Below are 22,304 nucleotides of genomic sequence, written 5' to 3'. Positions count from 1 at the left end.
GGGTGCCTCATTTGTGCACCTATGTAATTTCATCTCTCTAGGCAGTGACACAGTGGTTCATTTCTATATCCATTCAATCCTTCTGCTAAAAGCTGCCATTGAAAATGTCAGTTAATACCAGGTAGATTGTAGTGAGAGATGATGACGTACATCCATTAGGAACTGGCTTTCAGACTGCCTGCTCACCTACAGTCGTTAGCCATGTAAGATTTATATGTAGATCACCCAAGTAAAGTTAGCAGGTGGCCAAGAGCATGAGAAATAGCTTTGTATTATTAGTTACTTGGTATCTGGACTCAGTTATTTGTTTTGGTTTTTATAAGTATAGAAAGAATGCTTTCTAAACTATAGAATTAAAAATCTTCAAAACTGTATGTTATTATTCACCTTTTCTGTCCTTGTTTTCTCCAGTCAAATTTCATTCTCCCTAGAGCTAGCAGCAGAGAGCAGCCTGCAGCTAACAACTGAACATGAGAAGTCACATGTTAGCATTCCACTACAATCTGGCAGCTGAGAACTGAAAATAGTAACATTCAAATCTTCTAAAATATAAAAGTTCAAATTCTTGGAAAAGCAGTTTTTAACTGTTTTCAAAGAAACACTGAATTTTGTAGAGAAAAATGTCTTTACAACACTATAAAAAAAGTAAATGGCATCATCTGCAAGTAGAGCAATAAAGACTGACTGCCTCTCACACTGCCAGCAGATTCACACTTCACAGAACACTTAGGATATATAAGGTTTCTGTGTAACCGTATTTTTTAATAGGCACTAGGATTCGTGCTTACTTACCAGTAACATTCATGTTTACTAGAAACTGATCATACTGTATATAGCAATAAACAGAGAAGAAAATTACTGCCCTAAGAGACATACTTCTGACACAAGTAAACAAAGCATGGAATTTGAGTTTGGAGGAAGACAGTTACTGCCTACACAAGATCAACAGCAATATTCCGGTGTACCATCAGGTTCTAGACAACTGGGGGAAAACTGGGCATGGCTCACCACAGCATCACACACTCAGATTTAAAAAATGAATTTGGGGTTAGTTTTGGGTTTTTTTGCATTTTATCACTAACGAATGCTCCAAACATTTACTGCTTTACTTACTGAGTTTTACTGCCATAATCACCATGAATATCGAAGTCTGAAAGATGCAGCTATGGTCAGGCAGGTGCACTGCTGAGTAGCATTTGTGTATACCTTACTCTGCAAAGAATTCTACTGAAGTCATTAAGTTCTACTTTTTGAGGTGTATTAACAAATTTGAGAAAAGGTGGAAGAGTTAGCCTTGGAAGTGATTATGTAGCATTTTGATCTATTACATTCTTCATCTGCTTCTGTCATTCCTCTAACACCACATAACAGAGGGTGGATTCACTTTCCTTTTACAAACATGTTTAATCATAATTCCTGAGAGTACTCCACTGTAAATCAAAACTAGATTAGTTCTCTCATAATCAAGCCTGAGCTTCTCAGATTAAGTTCAACATCAGCTAAAATGTGGATGCCAGCAGTCTCTGCTCATGTGAAAAAGAAACATTTTAATGTCTTAAATTGTAAATGAGCTATGACTACAAGCTAGTGTTCCATGCTGCATGAAAAATGCCTCAGTTCAATTCAGTCCCTGATATGATGCTTTTAACTGGTAAGAAAAATTAAAAGGGAAGGAAACTAAATGGATCCAGATGTGCTTATTCATGGCGCTAACATGTCTGATATTTAGGCATTACTGGCACATGACCAGGAGGGGACTATTTCACGACATCAATCCTGCACCTTCCACTCTCTGTCCAATATCTCTATTTACTTTTTACTGTGCTTTCCCTCTTCTCTACAGCATAAAAGTCAGCAAGAGAGAGTATGGTGGGATACGATGCTACAAAAGTGGCTGTTGTTGTTAAAATAAGACCTTACAACAGCAGCAGAGTCTGAAAGAGTCAAACACAAGTGCAGGAGCAAAACAAAAAGGAATGCCTGTGTACAGGCAGCTGCCGTGCAGACATTTACATCTGCACACTCACACATAAATGGTGGTGGGAAGTGTCAAAGTGAACCTGTCCAAGAACACAGATACGAAATCAGCTAAAAGAGAAAAGAAAGCAAGGAGGAAAAGAGCAGAGAACTATGGTTGAAACCAAAACACCAGATTTACATACAGAAAGTCTCCTTTCATGGCAGATTCTCTCCACGCTACCCACAAACAGTACTGCCCTCAAAGGCTCTTTAGGGGGATGGGTTCTTGTGATGTGTGCTTGTGGAGCATGAGCAAAGAATGGGTAAAAGCCCAATAAGACACACATTTTCTATTCTGTGGGCCTCTGATTCTTAACCCTAAGGGTGATTTTAGAGGCCTTGACGCAGTAAAGAGTATCCTTTAATGGTTGGCACAGCTAGCACAAAAAATCTGATAGAAAATATGTGATAGAGCCCAAAGGAACAACAGATCACATCACAGAAGTGGAGCTGCTCTCAGTGCTGCATCTCTGAGAGATGAGGGGAGAGAATCTTTGCTAATGGTTCATCACTGTTTGCCTTCTACTGTGCCACTCTCTCCAGGTGTAGCTAGGGTACCAAAGTCCACTGGAGCAAATCATTACATTGTGCTTCGTTGGTATTTTTGCTTGAGGTGTTACAGAAAATGTAACCTTCCTTATCTTCAGTCTATTTCAGCATCTTACTGTCTTTTCTTAGATAGCTAAAATTCCTTTCCTTCATGTTGTTACCTGGCATGTATTTATATATATATATAATAGTGTTCCTTGCTTCTCATTGAGTCTTTATATTTTAGTTTGCATTCGTCTGCATCCCACTGCTTTAGTTGGAAACAAATGCTTTGTTTGATTATTTATTTGACTTTAGACATGTTTTTTGTTGCAACTGAATTAGCTCTCCTATGTTAAGCCTTTCATTAATGAAAAATGCAGTGGAAGCACTCACTTTTTCTCTAAACTGAAGAAATACCCATTCTACTGCTCAATAAGCAGAGTCTTAATGACATATTAACCAATGTTTTTACATACGTATATTTCCTCTTACCAAAAGAGATAGTCTAAATTTAATATTGTACATATCAGTGTGATGCAGTTGCGGAAAACAGCATTGCTGTCCACCCAAAGAAAGCCATCAATAAGTAATTTAAGCATTTCATCTGAGCTAGTCATCTAGAGATTACCACTATAACCACCAGGAAAAAATCATTTCAAGAGTGGTTCAATCCATCCTCAGATACATTTAAAATAAGCTGATATTTCTTTTCCCATAAGAACATAGCAAGGTATGTGCATCCTTAGAGATGTATTTTACTAAAATCAAGGACAAGACTACTTGTTGACTGTAGCGTTATTTTCATACAAGCAGAGATTTTAAACCTGCTGCGACTAACCATTTTCAGCTAGCGTAAAGCTACAGTCTGGTACTTACTTGCAGAAATGGCTTTGTGTTATTCGCTGGATAAATTGTCCCCTCTTGTACACCAAATAATTCACATTCTAGCTATGTAATCTTAAAAAGCTTTAAAGTTCTATTTCAAAAATAGCTGCATTTAGCAGCTGATTAAATCATTCTGCATATACCATCAGTGCTTTACAAGAGGTTTAATTACTAGATTTATTCTCTCAATACTTGCAAAGTACATTTTGGATGCAGTGTGTAATGTATACATGTAATGGCTTTGATCTCTAGACTTCTTTTGTGGATTACTTTTTTTTTTAGAAAACTATAAAGTAAATTTAAATAGATACACGAAAAACACTGGGAAATATAGAGTATTATTTGTTTTATGGATCCTGAGGGCTGGAGGCACTAGCAGGCTTTTTTTCCCCTCTTTTTTAAAATGTATCAGTCTGTGAGGACCTATTTAGTCAGCTTATTACTACCTATGGGGCTTTTTTTAAACTCGTTAACTATTTTCTCCATGTTTGTAAGGTTTTGTTTATTCAAGTCTCTGTGGGTGTATAATTTTACAACTACTGCAATATTTCAAGTACATTAAGAGCTAAAAATCTACAATTATTTTGTATCTCCTTTTTTAAATAGTTAAAATCCTCTTTTAAGAAGCATTGGTTTCAAGTCATTTTTCTGACTGTTCTTAACACATTAGAATATTTTAATAAAATTTTAAAGAAATCTGTTTTTTGAAGCAAAAAATGGGTAACCTATTTGGGTACCAATTTTAATGCTAACACTCTTTCTCACTTGCATTTGATTTCACGAGTAGTCCCACTGAAGTCAGTGAATCAACACAGGGAATAGATTTCTTTTTTAACATGCCTAAAGTTTTCATTACCGTTCCATTTGCAATTATTCAACACAAAGAATTCCTTGGATGTAAAGAAAGTGTTTGAATATTATGTGAATCTTCATTGTCCACTTTTGCAAAGTTGCTTACATTGCAGTAAGCACCATCCTCTCAATCAGGACAATTCAGTATTTTATAAATATAATCATGGTCTGAAAATTTCTTCTGCCCTAGGAATAAAGATTAGGCTGAAAAGAGTAAAATTCTGGTTTTCCATCACATTAAGTTTATAATTCTTGACCTTTTTTTTTAGGTTTACGTGGGGCAATAGCATTTGCATTGGCTATTCAAGACACAGAATCCCAGCCCAAACAGATGATGTTTACAACAGCACTGCTTATCGTGCTTTTCACAGTCTGGGTATTTGGTGGGGGCACAACACCGATGCTAACATGGCTTCAGATCAGGTTAGTACTGTCTTTACAATATTAACAATCAAAATAGCACACAATCACTATAAATCTATCACTTAATTCCTACAGCTTTCTAAGGTTACTTATATGGTTTTAAGTACACTTTTACAAGCATGAATGAAGTATTTGGGTACCTGGTAGATGCTCCAGAACACAAGAAACTGGTTCTTCTTAAGTTCATTACAGATTTGTACCTAGGTCAGACCTATCCTCGTTTCACAAGAGTTTGTTTCCCTACTGTTCCTTTTAAACACTGTGAATGTTTGCCATATCCTCCTTACTGTTGAAGAGCAAGCTACAAAGTCAGACTATTCTGTCATCTAGAAATACGTATTTATTACAAAAACATGTCATAAATAAAGTATTTCTGGTTATAATGTGAATATACTAGAAAAATTTACCTGCATTGGTATATCATTCAGCCTGGACTGGTGCATCATTCAGCCATTAATTTATTACTCATTGTTTTATATATGCTCCTTCACTGTATTATTTTTTACATTATTTCATAATCACTTTATTCACAGAAAGCTATGAAAGACAAGGGAGGTTAAATAAGAGAGAGGGAAATAGGAAGCTGGAATAAGAATTATCTAACTTAAAAGTCATATCCTGCAATGAGCTTTTTTGAAACCCACTTTTATCAGAGTGTGATGCTATTCCTGAGTTCTGGTTACTTCATAATCCATTTAGAACTCATTGCCATAATTCATAAGATCACCAAAACTCAGTACCAAGATACCCTTGTAATTCACAATTCCTTATTATTTATTTTATATAGCATATGATTTCTTTGTTTACAAAATGATGTCTGATTAACAAGCCTTCCTGTCAGAATGTTGCTATAAAATACCAGCTGAAGATAACTAAATTGGAGCTTTAACAAAAATCATACATAAAAGCTTGCAAACAAAATAAGACCCAGTGTACGAGTGTACTGTATAAACAAAAATGCAGGCATCCATATGCTTTCTGTTTCTGTGACAGTTCGATTATTTTTCATGACATCTCTCATGTCCAATAATGTCAATCAAGTTTGGATGTACTCTGCCAGCACTAGCCATCTTTCTGAGAGTTGCCACTTTTCCACTGTCAGCCAGCAATAGGGTGAGAAGCAGTATTCTCATTAAATCTTGTGGACCAAATGAGTTTGGATTACTATAACAGGAGATTAAGAAATACTTCTGAGAATACAGTAAAGGGAAAAGGAGGTAGATGGTAGTCATGCATATAGTCTAAGGACTTAGGTCACTAGATGCCTGACCTGGTCTAGATCTTTAGTTAATTTTTAAATTAATACTGTCAAGTGCTGTCACTAACACAAGAAATTTAGCTGGAGACAATGGCATTTCTTCTGCTACTTAGTGCTACCCAGAGGTGGGAAGGACCACAAGACTGCAAGTGAGGGGTTGGTTCTCATATTAACTACACCCTTCAATGCAAGCATGCTCTTTCTTTACCCACCTGTACAACTGATTTTACCAAAGACGCTGAAAGTAGACAGTCATTATTGGTCTGAAATGCTCATCTCTTTGGTGATATCCACTGAATCCCAGCAGATCTCCAAAGCAGATTTACCAATCAATTCGCGTTTGTAACTGGGATGTAGATTTTCTTACTATAAAGCTATTAGGTTCACAGTTCCCACTTAATTTCTTGACATCAGAACATACAGCTTCATAAATTATGAGAGTGTATTCAAAATCAGATAAAACTTAAAATAGACATCTTTAATTACAAATATATCTTGAGTCTTTGATTCCTCTTTCTAGTGCGTATATTTAACTGTCTTTATAATTTATTACACTTCAATACAGAATTTTGACCTTAGCTACTAGCATTTATCATTTTAGTCTTACGTAAGACTCCAAATTACAGCACCTTGCTTGGTGCACTAACCCCATTATGCTTGGAGCTGTGCCTGAATGGCAATTCTGAGCTGTGTCTATCCCCATCTTTTTTTGTATATATAAAATTAGAAGAAAAATATTCTATTTTTCATGCTCATTTGAAGGGTTCAGCTCATAAAACCAAGGGAAACCACATTGAGTGAAAAATGTTACAACTATCTGTGAAGAGACTCATTGGAATGGCTTGATATGTCATCAATTATAGGAAAAAGGGGTGAAGCAACTATGTCAGTAAGCACAGAAAAGGGAGACTGGTCTTAAGCTGGGAGACTAGCACTTAAGTGTTCAACTGAAGTGAACTTATACTAGGCACCATCCCAGGGCAGTTTAAAACAGCTTCTGTACTATTTCCCAGTACTTTAGGAAACAAGATTTACCATGATTGTTCAAATTCAAAGCAGACTGGTAGATCAGTTAATCTAAGCAACAAGAAATGAAGTTAGTCACATTATCAAAATTAAGTACCTTACAGGAAATGGCTGCTTTAAGGTCTCAGCAACTACAATGGATTTCCTCACTTGACCCATGAGTTGCTGTATAGGTAAATCTTCTCAGGAAACAGGACAGTCAAAAATACAGTGGGCAAACAAGTAAGAATCCAAAATGGATTGTGCTTTTTTCTGCCAATTAACCATTTCATCATTAAATTATTATCCAGCAGGTCATATATTCAATTGAACAGGAAGCATTCAGAGAATAACAGACAGGAACATGTGCTTTCTGAGACTATTTGCATTAATTGACTCTTATTCATGCACATTTTAATTTGTGCCCACTCTACCTATGTGGAAGAGACTATAGTTCCTATCAGTAGTTCAGATAATGCAACTCTTAACTCCTCAAGTTGATTAAGTTTGTCTTATCCTAGAGGGCAGTGTTTTGAGTTTATATGTTCAGAGTAACTTAGCCACATTTTCATTTTAAAACGTGAATAAATTCATTAAGTTGAAGATATGTAAAAATAATATAAATTACAAATAACACTAGTATATTTACCATTTGCTCTACCATAATGCATTACAATGCTAGTCAACATGAAAGAGAGTATTCAAGATCTGTGCAGCCTTCTTATTGTATACTATTTTCTACATATTATACTATGTTTCAATGATTTATTGCACTCTCTGTAATTTACACTGTGAAATTTTCATAATGGTGGCCAAGACTCCTCGTGTATCAGCAGAGTATAAGACTAGAACAATGACAATTTTTAAAAAATAGTAGCAATAGTCTTCTGAAAAATCAATTTTGTTTCCATAATAGCTGGAATTCCCATCATCTTCCACCTCTCCTCACAGCAATACCATCAGATTTGATATTTTTTTCAGTTAAAATTCAACTTTATGTACATATAATCTGTCACTCTATTTTTAGAGAAGATGTGTCCTCAGTGATAACTACTAGCTGAGTTATTCCAGGAATATGTATGGCTTATACAACACTTGCAAATTGTTGCCAAAACACATAGTAAGATATATAATCAAAACTAACCATGTGCTACTGAAAAAGGCTCCATTTCCATCTCCCATTTGATGCAGCAATATCACTCAGCTATCTCAAAAGCTTGCAAAGGCCAACTGTGCAGAAAGCTTTTGTAAAAAGCAACTTAAATGGATCCCAGCAGTTCACCCAAGTTTAAGATTCACAATTCTAGATTCTTTCGTTTAACAAACGAACTGCACTGAAACATGCTCCTACTTAAGCTATAGCTTTAATATAAGACAGGCTCTGAAAGCCTTGGAAACCTGACCTGCTAATGGCACAATGTCTATGTGTTTCTATATGTAAAAGTACAGTTTTAAAAGAAATCTACAGCTACATTTCCCATTACTGATATATTTACTCTTACAGAGTAGCCTTCAAAATGAGTCTTAAAATTCTTGAAAAAGTCTGAATTTTTTTAATTGTTCTAAAAGAACAAGACATACATTTTCAGAAATTTATTTATTTTAGCTGTCTTCTTTCTTTAGATACCTGAAACTCTGACCTTCAGGAAGTGTTGAGTGCTCCCTTTCTGAAAATGCGGTCCTATTTAAGTGTTCCCCATTGTCTGGCGCAGTAATATGTCATTCCTGAGTAAAGAGCCATATGCGCAGTCTGTTACAGTGTTATCAGCTGGCACACTGAGAGCAGAACTGGTTGCACCAGGTTCCTAAATAATACATTGTCTTTTGCCTTATCTGAGAGCTACAAGTAACAAAAAAGAAATATTGCCTTTTCTCCCCATGTGAAAAGGCTACAATATACTGCTCTTGGCAGACAACGAATAAACCTGCATCAGTGTATGAGAATAATATCATGATACATCAACAGCAAAACTAAGTCATTTGAGTTCACCATCAAATTGAAGTATTCAATAAATGCGCCTTCAGAGATATCGAGTATTACCTGCTAATGCTTTTGGATACATGTATCCATTCCCCATACTCTGATTAAAAATAGACAGCTATATTTTACAGCAAATCTGCAATGAGAGGTTTGGGAATAAAGGATTCACCTGACAGGCAAAGCAAAAATACAAAGCTGTTAATAAAACATGTCCTACAAAGGCATTGTGCTAGGTATTAGGTCCTGTTTGTTTATCATCACCTCCTGTGTAAAGATTTGTCAAGGGATTTCCATACCTTTTTTGTATCTCTTTGCAACAGCTCTTCAGCGAATGAGGAGATTTTTATTTCATATTCTAAATAAATAGGAGGCAGCACTGAATAGTAACTTTCAATACTGCGCCTATCTGGCCATTGCCTTGAGTATGCATTTTACAAACTGTCTCTACCTCTGTCCCTGGTTGCACTTAAAAACATACTATTTCTAATTTAGCTAAAACTTCAGTTCCAAACCTCCAAACTTCTCTAAACACTGATGCCAGAGAGCTGACATATAACACAATTTTGGGGGGTGACCAAGAATGTGAGTACAAACTCACATTCTCAGCAGGAGCAACTCCTCATTGTGCTTTTCTAAGAGAAAGTACCAATCCAGAAAATTAAATCAACACAAACTATTCTAATATTCAGCTGTTGCCTTCCTTACTTCTAATTGACCCAAGTTTTAGATTAATTTCCAGAGTTTTTCCAGAGCTCTGTCTATTCTTTTCACTGTTCAGATTCTGGCTTTATAACTACAGACAGCTATTTCTCTTTGCTCATCTAGGCAAAACTAAACCTAAAAATGTCAAGGTTATATGCTTCCGAAACTTTCTTTGCATCAGTGAAGCCAGAAGGTCTCTAATAGTGAACAGCAGCTGGTCACTCATACACACTACACTGGCACAAATACAACATAGCTTAATACAGTCAGTGATCTCTGAGAATATAAAACATAGAAATGCATCAAGCGTAAAAAATATAACTGAATATAACTGAAAAAAAAAACAATATAATGCATGTAACAAGAATAAGAGGAGAGGATTCACATCTTGTAAATTAATTTTCCGCAGATCTGTTTGAAATGAGTACATAAGCAAAAGTGGTATCATTGCTGTGGAGACTCCTTTATGTTTTGTACATAAAACAGTGCTAACTGGCTAGGAGTACAGTGCAGGTAAACTGGGAGTAATATTGTTAACAGCATGAAAAAAATCTGCCATTTGCAAGGGTCAAGCATACGGTAACCCCTGCCCAGGAGTTCAGCAATGAAGAAAAAGCAAAATCATTTACAGATTGTGTGTAGACATATCTCTATCACTGCTAAGAAGCCACCAAAGTGAAGAGTTGCCTCAAGGGTTCATTTATTCATGGAATCATAGAACTTTTTAGGTTGGAAAAGACTTCTAAGATTATCAAGTCCAACCATTAACACTAACCATTAACAGTAGCACTGCCAAGTTCCCCCACTAAACCATGTCCCTTAGCACCACATTTACATGTCCTTTAAGTACCTCAAGGACAGCAACGCAAACACTTTCCTGGGCAGCCTGTTCCAATGCTTGATAACCCTTTTGTTGAAGAAATTTTTCCTAATATCCAATCTAAACCTCACCTGGCACAACATAACACTGAAAAAACATAAGAACTCAGGCTAGAAGTTGCGCAAACATCTAGTGGAGGACTTCTAGCCAACTCATATGATATATTGGTATTTTGATGAAGTCAACTTTTTAAAGAAAATTCTAAAGATTTATTCTCAGTTTTTATTGTTACACTTCCAGAAGTTCCACCACAAAACATAAACAGACCGTGCTCTTTTTGTGGGCATTTCCTTATGGTATGGCTACAGCACTGTTTTCTAACTGAAAATGAAAAAAACATGACAAAGCTGTACCCAAAACATTTTGAGAATCTGGCTTAGCTGTTAATGCTTTTGAAGTAAGTCCAACTGTTTGATTATATCACATCTGAAACATAAAATTATAACATTGATCAGTGTTACAGTGCAATAGTTGGATGATCAAAACACTGCTACCTCCTAAATTCCCACTGACTTCCATATTTCCAATCCACTGTGTACAATAGGAAATGAGCATTCAGCAAACACCAGCAGCCAAAAGTCACGAGCCAGCAGAGTTCAGTCATGGAGAATGCTAGTATACCCCTTTACAATGAAAATGCTGCATAGATAAGCTGTTCTTTCAAGAAATTGAGATTTTGGGTCCTTCAGTATCCAATGCTTGAATCCACTGCTCCATTATCAAAGGCTAAGGTACTGTGTATGTTTACCAGAATATTGCATTAAGGATGCAGGTGGGCAGTGGGGCTGCGGTTTGACTGCTGTGACCATGGCTGTCTACCAGAAAAATAAAAGAAATGGTTGGTACAGTAAGATTCTTTGTTTAACCCAGCCCTTTATCAACTCATTATAGAATGCTGAAAGACAGAACTTTATGATAGAGCAACTAGGCTAACAACATGACCTTGGCCAGTATTACAGCGTTATTGTCGCAGTAACAAAAATATTCTTTTCATTATTCCCAAACTCTATAGCAGAATTCCCTATGTTCAGCTCTGTTCAAAGAGATGCTGCAGAAAGATAGTTTAGAATGCCACAGTGCTAGTGCTCATTGCTGCCAAGTAGGAAGCTTTGATCTGATTTGGGCTGTCCTTTAAGCTTCCAAAGTTGTTCTTTCTGCTTCCCAGAAGAAGCTCTTCCAATCAAAAAACAAAAAAACAAACAAAAAAAAAACAAAAAACCCAACCACAAACAAACAAACCACAATATCATGTGGTTTGGAAAGAGTTCTGCCTTATCTAGAAAGGCAACAGTTGTGGTAAGAAATCTCAAGGGCTGAAATAGCGGTAAAAATATGACTGAACCTCAGGGCTCCAGAGCAACGTGGTGCTGAGAAGAAGCCTTCTTTTTCCACAGCCTAAGAACAAAGAAGGTTACACTTTAGATCAAAAGATTAAAGGATTGTTTTAGACAGGGTGGATGGTGCTGCCTACATTACATATTTTTCCAGTTCTACAGAAAAATTGCTATTTTTTTTCCTTTTTTTTATAATGACATTCAAGTCTTTCTTATACAAAAATATACCCGAGTTCTGCCAGAGTTAAGTTCTGATTTGCCATCATATGGCTATAGCATCCGGATAGATTTATTCACTTGCCTTTGTCAATTTAACTGTAAGAGAAACCTTCTTCAAGACCAAATTTGTAGAAATCTGTATGAATGGAATTTATGGGAGAGGTGTTGATATAACTGGACTCTTGAGAAGCACAGTGTTTGCTAAACAGAATTGTTCTTCAGACAATAAGACTGATTTAAAGTTATCTAAACAAGGCATAAACAATTTTAAAACTCATGATTTTCACATCACCCTCTCTTTGCAGCATCTGCTGTGCTATGGGCACAAGGCTGAAATTGTGTTAACACTGTACTCAGTGATCAAGCCATTACCCAAAACTGCTCACATTTAACTAGTCAGGAAATTTCTCTTGTTTAAGGCTTCTTTCATCACCATCCAAATTGGGGTTCTGCATCTTTACCTGATAATGAGGAAGAAGACTTCCAGATGCAGAGCATGGATACAACATGCAAAAGTTTGCCAGTCCAAAAGGACTGGCAGCACCTGTCTTGGGTATTATGCAGCTTTCAGAAGATGGTCAAACATAGGTCAAACACATAAACTCAGGCAGAAGTCACATGTATCTCAGCCTTCCACTGACCTGAAAGCATTTGCATATGCTTGACAAACTCTTGCCACAAAGCTTTAAGAGCAAACTGTACTGGGCCCTCATTATTGGTTCCCAGCAGGAGACTAAGCTCCCTCAGCTCCTGAGACATTAGCTGTCACTGTAAGTACAAGTAGTGAGAAACTTGAGACTCTTCTAACTGTATTAAAACTTTCAGTGATAAACTATTTACTGTAAATTCCCAAAACATGAAACAAATAATAGTAAGTCTCAAACAGATGTTCTATGCCATATTGCAAATTTCTGCAGTCAAAAGTGCCTTAGAAACTTCAAATACATTGAAATTCACTGGAGATGAAGATTCAAAAATTAGACTCAGACAGTTTCATGTGATGCTAACTGGAGAAATGCCTTCTTGAGTCTTAACCAGGATAAGACATGATTATGGTACTAAAAAGAATAGTGTCCTGACAGCTGATCCACGCAAAGAGGCTGCAGTCAGCCAAGGCGAGGAGAGGGATCCTGCTGCCTGGTGAATAGGAGCCTCATCAGAATACTGTACTCCGTTGCTGAATTCTGTTCTGCTTATACAGAAGAGCATGAGATAGTACATCTCCTTGCAATCATTTGTTATGAACTAGATTCATGTAGGATCTTGATCTCTACTGCTCCTCATTTATTCCTAAATTAGGTGGAATGCTTATTCTGAGTAAATATATCTTAGCCTTCCTTTTTCACCCTCATACAGGTGTGCAAGGATTATCACTCCTGAAACACAGCTAGTCCTTGATACTCTGAATGCAACAGCCAAGAGAATGTGATCCATAATTCACAATTATAAATTGTTATGAACCCACTTAATTGTTTAGTTTGTGTTCCTTTGAACACATTTTCTTTTCACCATTTGTCAAGAGAAAAGAAAGCCAATTTAGGAAAGGAGGCTTAATTAAAGGTTTTCTCCTGGACTTGGCACATTCTCTTTTCTATAATTGTATTCCTTTGGGTCATATTTCCCCTAGAGTCCTGGAAACAGTTTACTGAAATATCTGTTGATTTACTACTGAAAACAGAATGTCAGCCCAAGTATCTTTAGCTGTAATTTGCAAGTAACCACAACACAGAGACAAATAGTTCAATTAAAGGCAGTATGTTTTCAAGTGCTGTTATATTCCTGTGCACTTTGTACTATTTATTATTTTGTTTTGTTTTCAGAATACTCATAAGCAGCCCAACTGATATTCTCAGTAACAGAAATAGCTCCAATACACAAATGTCACTCTTTGTTTCCAGGGTCATGTTCCTTGTTAGCGAGTACAGTGAGTATTTTAAATCATGCTGCAATAAATTCTATTGAGAGCCTGGTTTCAGCCTCTTCAGCAAATGGAGCTCCTTTTAATCCAGATACACGTTCTACAGAGATCAGAGTCTTTGCTTGGAAAGTCTTTTAAACCCTAACAAAACCCTCTGAAATCCAGAAATACATGTAATTTAATGTAGTCTATCCATTTAGTTATTTTAACATTACTGCTGTTCTTAGTTGGCCAACTTCTGCATGTATGAACATCTAAAGGACAGCACTTTTCCTACCACCTTTCATACTGATGATAGTTTGAACGTTCCTGCACTAGCAAACACAAATTGCATTTACGTGAGAAACTATGTTACCGACTCCTGAAGCTCTCAGCATTAGGATATTACAGATTTATGTGCAGACACTTAGGTCACAAATTCTACATTGCTACTTAAAAGGTAAGTTTCACAACAACAAAGAACATGTTGAAAATTATTCAAATAAAACTAAACTAATAAGGAAGCTTTTTTTATGAGTTCATGGACAGTCAGAAACAATAGCTCAGAGAAGACATTGTTCTGCAATTATCAGAGTGTTACCTTAAAGTAACATAGTTTTGCTGTTGAGCCACATCCTTGCTCCCTCACAGTACTCTGGGTACAAACAGAAAAATTGCAGTTCAGAGTTGACTTGGGAAACTGCATGGCTGTCAGCCACTCTGTCTGGAAGACAGAGGAAGAGGCAGAGTTTACCTTCAGCTGTAAGAAATTTTGCCACTATACCTACCCAGCAGCATTTTCAAGTTTGGTTCAACACATTAGAGATCATTGTGATTTAAGCATTTGTGTAATTTGCACAATAATCTACTATTTACTAGTGATTTATCACAGCATAAGATTGGATTTCACTTTATCACTTAGGTCCCTTTGATCTCCTGTAGTAGCACAGACTAAAATATTAGTTTAGATCCTAGTTAGAGATTTTTTTTAAGTAGAAAAAATATTGCTAGATGGGATACTTTCCTTTTGCCTGGCAGCCTTTGGCACCAGTTCTGGATTTGTGGGCATGTATACCCACAGTGTGTATGTAGCATCTACAAGAAATAGGAAATGGTCTGGTATTCTTGACTAAAGACGTATTATGGAAATGCATTCTGCTTCAAACGCCGAGATAGTCAACATCACACTTGAAACCTCTGAGCAAAAAAAATGCTTCTTGGAGCACACCCACACTGAAAGGGTTAATAGAATAGCTGCTTTTATAATAGCGGCTAGAGCACAATTAGCCTAGTAAATGCTGTAAATCATGAAGCAGGATGAAATTGGACATTAAATGTATTGGATGTTATTATAAAAAAGAAATTGGATGATTTCCCTTCATTTCTATCTGAAAATGAGAAATCATCCAGGTAATGAATCTCAGTGATCTCTTGAAATGCCTATTATTTATTTGCAAGGTACTTTTCTGCTAAGATAAGGTGTGCGTTTGATCTCTCAGAGTTATTCACCATAGTATTTCACCTGAATGTTACTGAACAAGGTTTATAAACATTTGTGCTTGATAACAAAACCCCAGAATACAGAGGACTTGGGCTTTCTGAGTGACTGTGAAAGGCAGTTCTGGACAGCTGCTGAATGGAAGATTTTGGATTGCAATTGTGACTTGTGCGTGACATGTACCTGACTCTTGCTCTCAGATCTGTTGGTCTGTATTGGCCAGAGGGGTCTAATTTTGGCCCCAGTCTCCTAACATCCCACCTCACATACATCATATTTCTAGCTCTACATGGCTATTAAAAACCAAAAAGGAAGGAAGGAATGAAAGATATGCTTTTATTGCTAAAATATTTGGTACAGGAGAAAGGGAAATTACAGAGCAATCAGAGATTCATACTCTTCACAGTTTACTAGGAATAAATTCTAGGATGAATTTTCCACATACCAAAAACCCAGAATAGTTTGTATATATTTTTAGAAAATTATAAATAAACTTACAGCTTGGAATAGAATCCATCCAGCAGGATTTGTGTCAATTCAAATATTTCTTTTGTAATCTTTTAAAATAAAGTTACTTTGAAGAGTCTGAGTATGAAAAAAGCACATCCCCAACCAAAAAAAAAAAAAAAAAAAAAAAACACAAACCAACAACTTTATTCCATTTTATGGAATCATTTTATTTCTTCCATTAAAACATATCTCCCTGTTACAGAAAAGGTACCTGCTGTGCAGCAATGAACATGATGAACATCGTGAAATTTCTCAAATTGCAAATAATGAATTAAGGAAACCTATCTCCTAGAGAATATCGTCATCAATTATCTGGGACTTTAGAACAAAAGTAATGTTTTACTACTTTCTACCAAAATATGACAAATTAATTTGACCTCTAACTAGTACACCGAATTAAATTAGTGCAAGCATATGCTAAAAATGTGTTGCTAAAGAGTAAATAGAGGGTAGAGAAAAATAATTTTAACATTTAAAAGTTTGAGATAAATATGTGGTAATGTGGTATGAAATCCTGCCTCTGGAAAAAAATAATGATTACATTTACTGAGTTGAATCTTATATCCTTGCTTTGTAGACATTGATCAAGGTATCCCTTAACTCGCTCTATTATTGATCAGATACGGTTGCTTTTTTGCAAAATAATTGCTCTGGAAACTCACTGAACTTTCATATTTTAAGAGCTGTGTAATATTGTGAGCTGGCTCAAAAAATAGAAGGGTATGAAATTAATATGTTCTTCACATTTGTTAGTTTGCTTAATTTCCGAAGTTATGTGCATTCTTCTCCCTTATTGCTTAACAAAGAATACTGGAATTTCTTCAGCAAGAAAATCTAAAATGAAGGTTTCATTTCAAGGGGGTAAAAGTTTTCATCATATAATACTTATCATTTCAGTCTGAAAAAAAAAAAGAATTCTGTCTTACTCAGGTTTGTTTTTTTTTTTTCCCGTATGTATTTCCTCCTCACCTTTCTGGAAGAATTCTAGCCTCCCCAGTTCTACACATGTATGCATGTATCCATGAGATGAGTAAAGCAAAGTCAGAAAATAATTTTAATTAACTGAACCAGAAAATGTGACAGAATTATTCTGTAGACTAGTGGTTAATGCGTTCACTAGGGAGGTTTCAGCTCCTGTCCAAGTGTTTCTGTTTCATGTAAAATGAATCATCAACTAAATGGCAGTAATCTTTGTAGAAAAGATGAGAGTTCAGATCTTCCAGTATTATTATTAGGTAGTCTACAGAAGAATGATTGCTCACATGCTTTCTTAACCCTAATGCAGCAAACACCTTCCAACACACTGCAATACAACACAAGAGGCATAGATAGAACTATGAAGCTATTTCCCCTCCCAGCATTCCTTTTCCACTGCATTCATTTTAAATGGCAGCCAACTCAAAAGAGGTGCTTGAGGCTTTATGCTCAAGCTGTATATGATTATAAAGAGAATTTTTAAAAAATTACAAATATCTAGAAGCTTTGAAGAGCATCTCCAAATGTTCTTATAAAAAGATAAAGGCTTTAATTAATTAAAATGAAAGTGTTTTATCAACCTTAACTACAGTGTCACAGTTAATAAGTATAACTCAACAAGGGGGTGACTAACCCTCCTCCTGGGTAGTCATAAAAGGCTTGCAAGGACTGATACAGGCAGCATAAAAATCTCAAAATAGAACATGTTTAGGAGAGAGCCCTCAGAATGACAATTCAGTTCACTACCAAAACCAGGATTTTTTTTTAGTTGAGATGGATGGAATTAGCAGAATTAAGAGGTTTCTAGCCACAGCTGAGTTGCTGACACAAAGGGAAAGCTATCATTGACACTTTAAAGCTTCGCTTTCCCAGAATGAGTATTTGCAAATACAAAATAAGTGCTGGATATTTCCTAAATTATTCCGAATACAGTATAATGCAAATGTAGGTAAGTTGAATTTCACCGATGTTAGGGTACCAGACTTGGGGTTCTAAATCAATTAAATTCTACTTAAGCTCTAATTCTCTCCAAATGAACAAGTCATGCATATTTAAAAATGTGAGACTACTGAAAATCAAGCCACATATACTGTGAAATAAAGACAATTCTTGTAGTTCTGGATAAATACAGCAACTAAGGTAAAAGTATTTATCTTTGTTGCTGTTGTACAAGTAAAACTGTCCATAAAATCAAAAAGGAAACAAACAAACATCAACAAACTGAATAACATTCCATCAAAGCTATATAGTGCTCCATGATCACTGTGTGACTAGCAGAACTTGCGCTGTCATGGATGACATTTGGTCCAAATTTGGCAACTGCACTAGAAAATATTTCTTCCCTCTGGAACCTTTGTAGTACAAAGGTTTGGAGAGTGTCTGAATGAGACATAGAATGAGATAAACACTGGATGATGAAGGGGAGCATATTTTTTGAGCACTTTCATATAGGCACTCTGTTGAAAAGACTTAGTTTTAATTGATGTTCACTATACCAGGAGCATATAAACTATGTAGGTTTGGGGTTTTAATGGTAGAATAACAACATTAAATAATATAGGTATCTTTTTTGAGCCTTTCTTTAATTTTTTGTTGTTGAGAAGCAAAGTATTATAAAATAAATGAAAAGTTAAATTTTCTATGAAGCAGTGTTTCAGAACACTGTCTTCGCAAACGACACTACTGTTTATCCTGGCTCTAAAGCATGTTTCAATATGAATGTGCAGAGGTGTTTCTCTGCCGTTGAAACTGAAAGGGTAATAATTGTTGACACTGCACACATCAGACAATGAAATTTTAGGCAAAATTGTTCTATTTTAGTACATATTTTACTCAATCTGGGACTTTTCCCTAGGTTCTTCCTTTATAGAGCTTGATTTGTAATTTCAAACATAAGAATTTGAATGCCCAGAGTTGGAAAAAATTAATAAGCATGCATCTGATCTGAAAACAGATATTTTTGTTTCATAGCAAGATATATTTCCATCTACATGCTACATCTAACTAAGTAATAGCACTAAGTTAGCTACATCTAACTAAGCACTAGCACTAAGTTAGGTACATCTAACTTAGCACTCTCTGTCCTACAATATTTATTTCTAGATGAGGAAACATGAAAAAAATCGTATCAATGCTTACTGACATTACCAATTGCAGTGTACCTGCTTATGAATGTAGTGACCTCAGCTCTAAAGGCCATTGTGCTGCATGGTTCGTTAATTCATTATTTCACTAATTCAGAAATGCGATTTTGATTTACCCTTTGATAAAATAATTGTACAGCATATATTTGAAGTTATATTCTCCAGTACACCATAGTTTTATACAGCCTTGGGTCAATAAATCCATACAAGTCCTCACTATCATTTCCTGCTATTCTGAGCATTTCAGACAGAACTTATGTGAACATATTTAAATCCAGGAATGAAATATGAACTTAAGCAATGCAGCTGTTTTAAAAACTGCTTCTGAAAAGAGCAGCCTAAACAGAAAGATTAGTGGCAGCTTTACATGTAAGGTACCTTGTCACTAGTTCTTGGCAGCAAAGCCAGTAGCAATTAGTGTGGTTTTGTTGTAACATACATTTAGTTTGACCAGCATTACTCTTCACTTCGAATGACTATGCACAGAATTGCTCCCATTACCAACTTTATATGATGAATTTCAAGTGTCAATGCAAAAGTACATGATATGTTTGTCCTCATGCTGTGAGAGCCCAGGGAACTTGGGAGTTGGTCATCTCATTATTTCAACTAATGCCTCAGGAGCATTTAATGTTTTACTTTGGGTTAATCACATTAACAATAATGTAATGCATCTACAATGGCTTGGGCTTCCTGCCAAAGCTGTGCTGTTTATGTTCAAGGAAAACAAAGGAACAAACACCTAAAGTGATTCAGAGAAGAAACATTTTACTGCTCTAAAAATCATTGACATAATTCACTGGAGGGAACTGTTGTTTCTGAGCCAAGAATTAACTAAGCTCATCTGTAGGAAATTGTCAAAATACATCTGAGCACAGTTTCTTTTCCTTATACAGATCTTTTGTACAATCAGCTCTCATTTTTCCTGGCTGGCAAAGCTCATTAATAGTCTGAGTAAGATGCCAACAAAAAGGCCCAATTCCTGATTTTTTTTTTTTTTGAAAGCTGTATTCATCCCCATAGAGTTCATAGAAGTAGCAATTAGGACATTTGCTATGTGCAAAAATGATATTACTTGTAATGCAGTAATGTTTCTATCTTTTTGCATTAACTGAAAATGCATGTTTAATAATGTTATGGGTGTTATATTAATACAGTTCCAATGTTGTCTACAGAGCATTTGATCTATAGACTTCCTCACAGCGGGAGGAGAGGCATGACAATAATAGCAACTTTCTTAAAGCATGTGGAGGCTGACCAATATTCTGTTTTGTGTACTGCCTCTTATTGAGAGGATTATTCAGAGATATATCTGTGCCCACACTTCTCTATTTTGCAACATCTTAAATTAAAGCAAAAAATATCCTGCCATCACTGGTAGCTCCTTCTCTTTGCATAATCACTTGTCCTTAACACATGTATGCTGCTAACAGTCCCAGTATATTCTAAATACAAGATCATTTGGTTTAAAGTAAGGGAAAACAAACCATGTCTTCCTTCCCTTTTCCTTCCCCCCCCCCCCCCCCCCCAAAAAAAAAGCAAAACAAAACAAAACCGGTTACAGGGTAAAGGGCTTGGATGGGAGGCATCACAGTCCCCTCATGACAACCTTGCCACTCTGTGATCCAGTATTTCAAAAGCACAACTTCTTGGGGATTTACTGCGTTGACACTCACAAGAAATATCCTCATTACTATCCAGCAAGGTACCAAATCCCATCCTTTATCCCAAGACAATGCTTCACCAATGCTATAATGTGCTGTCAATGGATCCTTTTATTCTAGGAGTCCCACCTATCAATCTCAGACATGAAACTCAGATGAAAATTAAATAACAAAATGCAGCCTTACTGACAAAGTGATTACACTGTATATCCCAGCTACCGCCATGCACATTCCTCAAATCTAATCTTCTCTTGCAGCTTTAGAAAATTATTCAAGTTACACTATTTTTCATGCGTTATTTTTCATGCGTTATGTTTCTCTTATCATAATGTAGGACTTGTGACCTTGTAACCACATTTTAATCCAGAGATGTTTGCATTTTAACTGAACAAACCCAATTTTTAATAATATTAGTAACATTTTAGGATTAAATATTCTACTGTTAGCATGACAATTTCATCCTGGCAGCAATGGAATTACTCCAAACTTTAGATTTGCTGAGGGTTTGGTGTTTGAGGTTTTTTCTGCAGCTGAGATTAAAAATAAATATTTAGAAAGATTACGGTCCTTTTAAGCTTTCCCATCCGTTGCCCATAAATCTGTGTTTGCCTACAAGTAATCGCATATCTGTTTAATGAGTAAAGAGTGTAACTGGGAAAGAACAGTGACTACTAACTGACTATGGCCATGTAACCTCTTGACACTGTTCTGGACTTCCTGCTCTTCAAAACAAGGGGGAATTTACAGAGTTTAAATGCTTGAAAAGCAGACAGTAAAATGCTTACCTTGTTCTATAGGTCTTGATTTTTACATAAATGAGATGTGTGAAACTATCTATTCACCAGTTGATCTGTTAATGAAACCTACATCAGAGAATGACGCTAGTACAATAAGTGGAAAATTAAACCTACAACCGCATCCTTGTATGTCTCAGGAATGCTGAGAGATGGCAAAAATATTAAGGAATGGCTCTTTGGAAGCACTCAGTGCTGGTCTAACTTGGCTCCTTTTGAAGCCAATGACACCAGTGACCTTGGCTTGAACAGGAGCGCTTGGGAGCATGCTGAGTGCCTTGTGGAAGCCTCCCCTCACACTGTAAATCAGAGTCCACACAAAAACCATAGGGTCATTTTAGAACAACAAAAGATGAAGAAAAGTTACTCTTTTGAGGCAGGGATAGGGGAATAGCTGACACACAAGCACATGGCATGCAGTCCAGTCCTTACTAAGGAATGGGGAATAGAACAAAGGTTTGCCAAACTGCCACAGAGATAAGGACATTGCCAGGTTTCTAGAAAAACTGTTTGAGGTACACATTTTCCAGATGAGGATATAAAAAGGGGGGGGAGAGTTTTCCACATACTTTGAAACAGAAAGTTTATTAATCTAAATTTGGACTACTAAAAATGCCATTTTATGAAAGATTTTACTTATCCCTAAGGCAGGAGTAGAAAATAAAACATGCAAGTGTATCATTACTTGGTAAAGCAGAGTTATAAACAGAAAGCAATAGGTTGAAGATGTCCC

General features: G+C 36.1%; 1 protein-coding gene across 3 annotated transcripts in view; it reads left to right on the top strand.

Annotated features, from left to right (window-relative positions):
- Positions 1-22,304, top strand: part of SLC9A9 (solute carrier family 9 member A9) — a 192,914-nt gene that overhangs the window by 111,485 nt on the left and 59,125 nt on the right. For all 3 annotated transcript variants that reach the window (XM_057412968.1, XM_057412969.1, XM_057412967.1), the window contains one exon: positions 4,557-4,710. In XM_057412968.1, the coding sequence (XP_057268951.1) occupies positions 4,557-4,710 (154 nt within the window). The remainder of the gene's footprint in view (positions 1-4,556; positions 4,711-22,304) is intronic.

Source organism: Pezoporus wallicus, unplaced genomic scaffold (genome assembly GCF_028554395.1).
Source record: "Pezoporus wallicus isolate ANWC-B61680 ecotype Strahan unplaced genomic scaffold, APGP_CSIRO_Pwel_v1 contig_7749, whole genome shotgun sequence".
Taxonomy (NCBI): Eukaryota; Metazoa; Chordata; class Aves; order Psittaciformes; family Psittacidae; genus Pezoporus; species Pezoporus wallicus.
The sequence above is the reverse complement of the archived record's forward strand: the minus strand, read 5'-3'. Positions and strand labels throughout refer to the sequence as shown.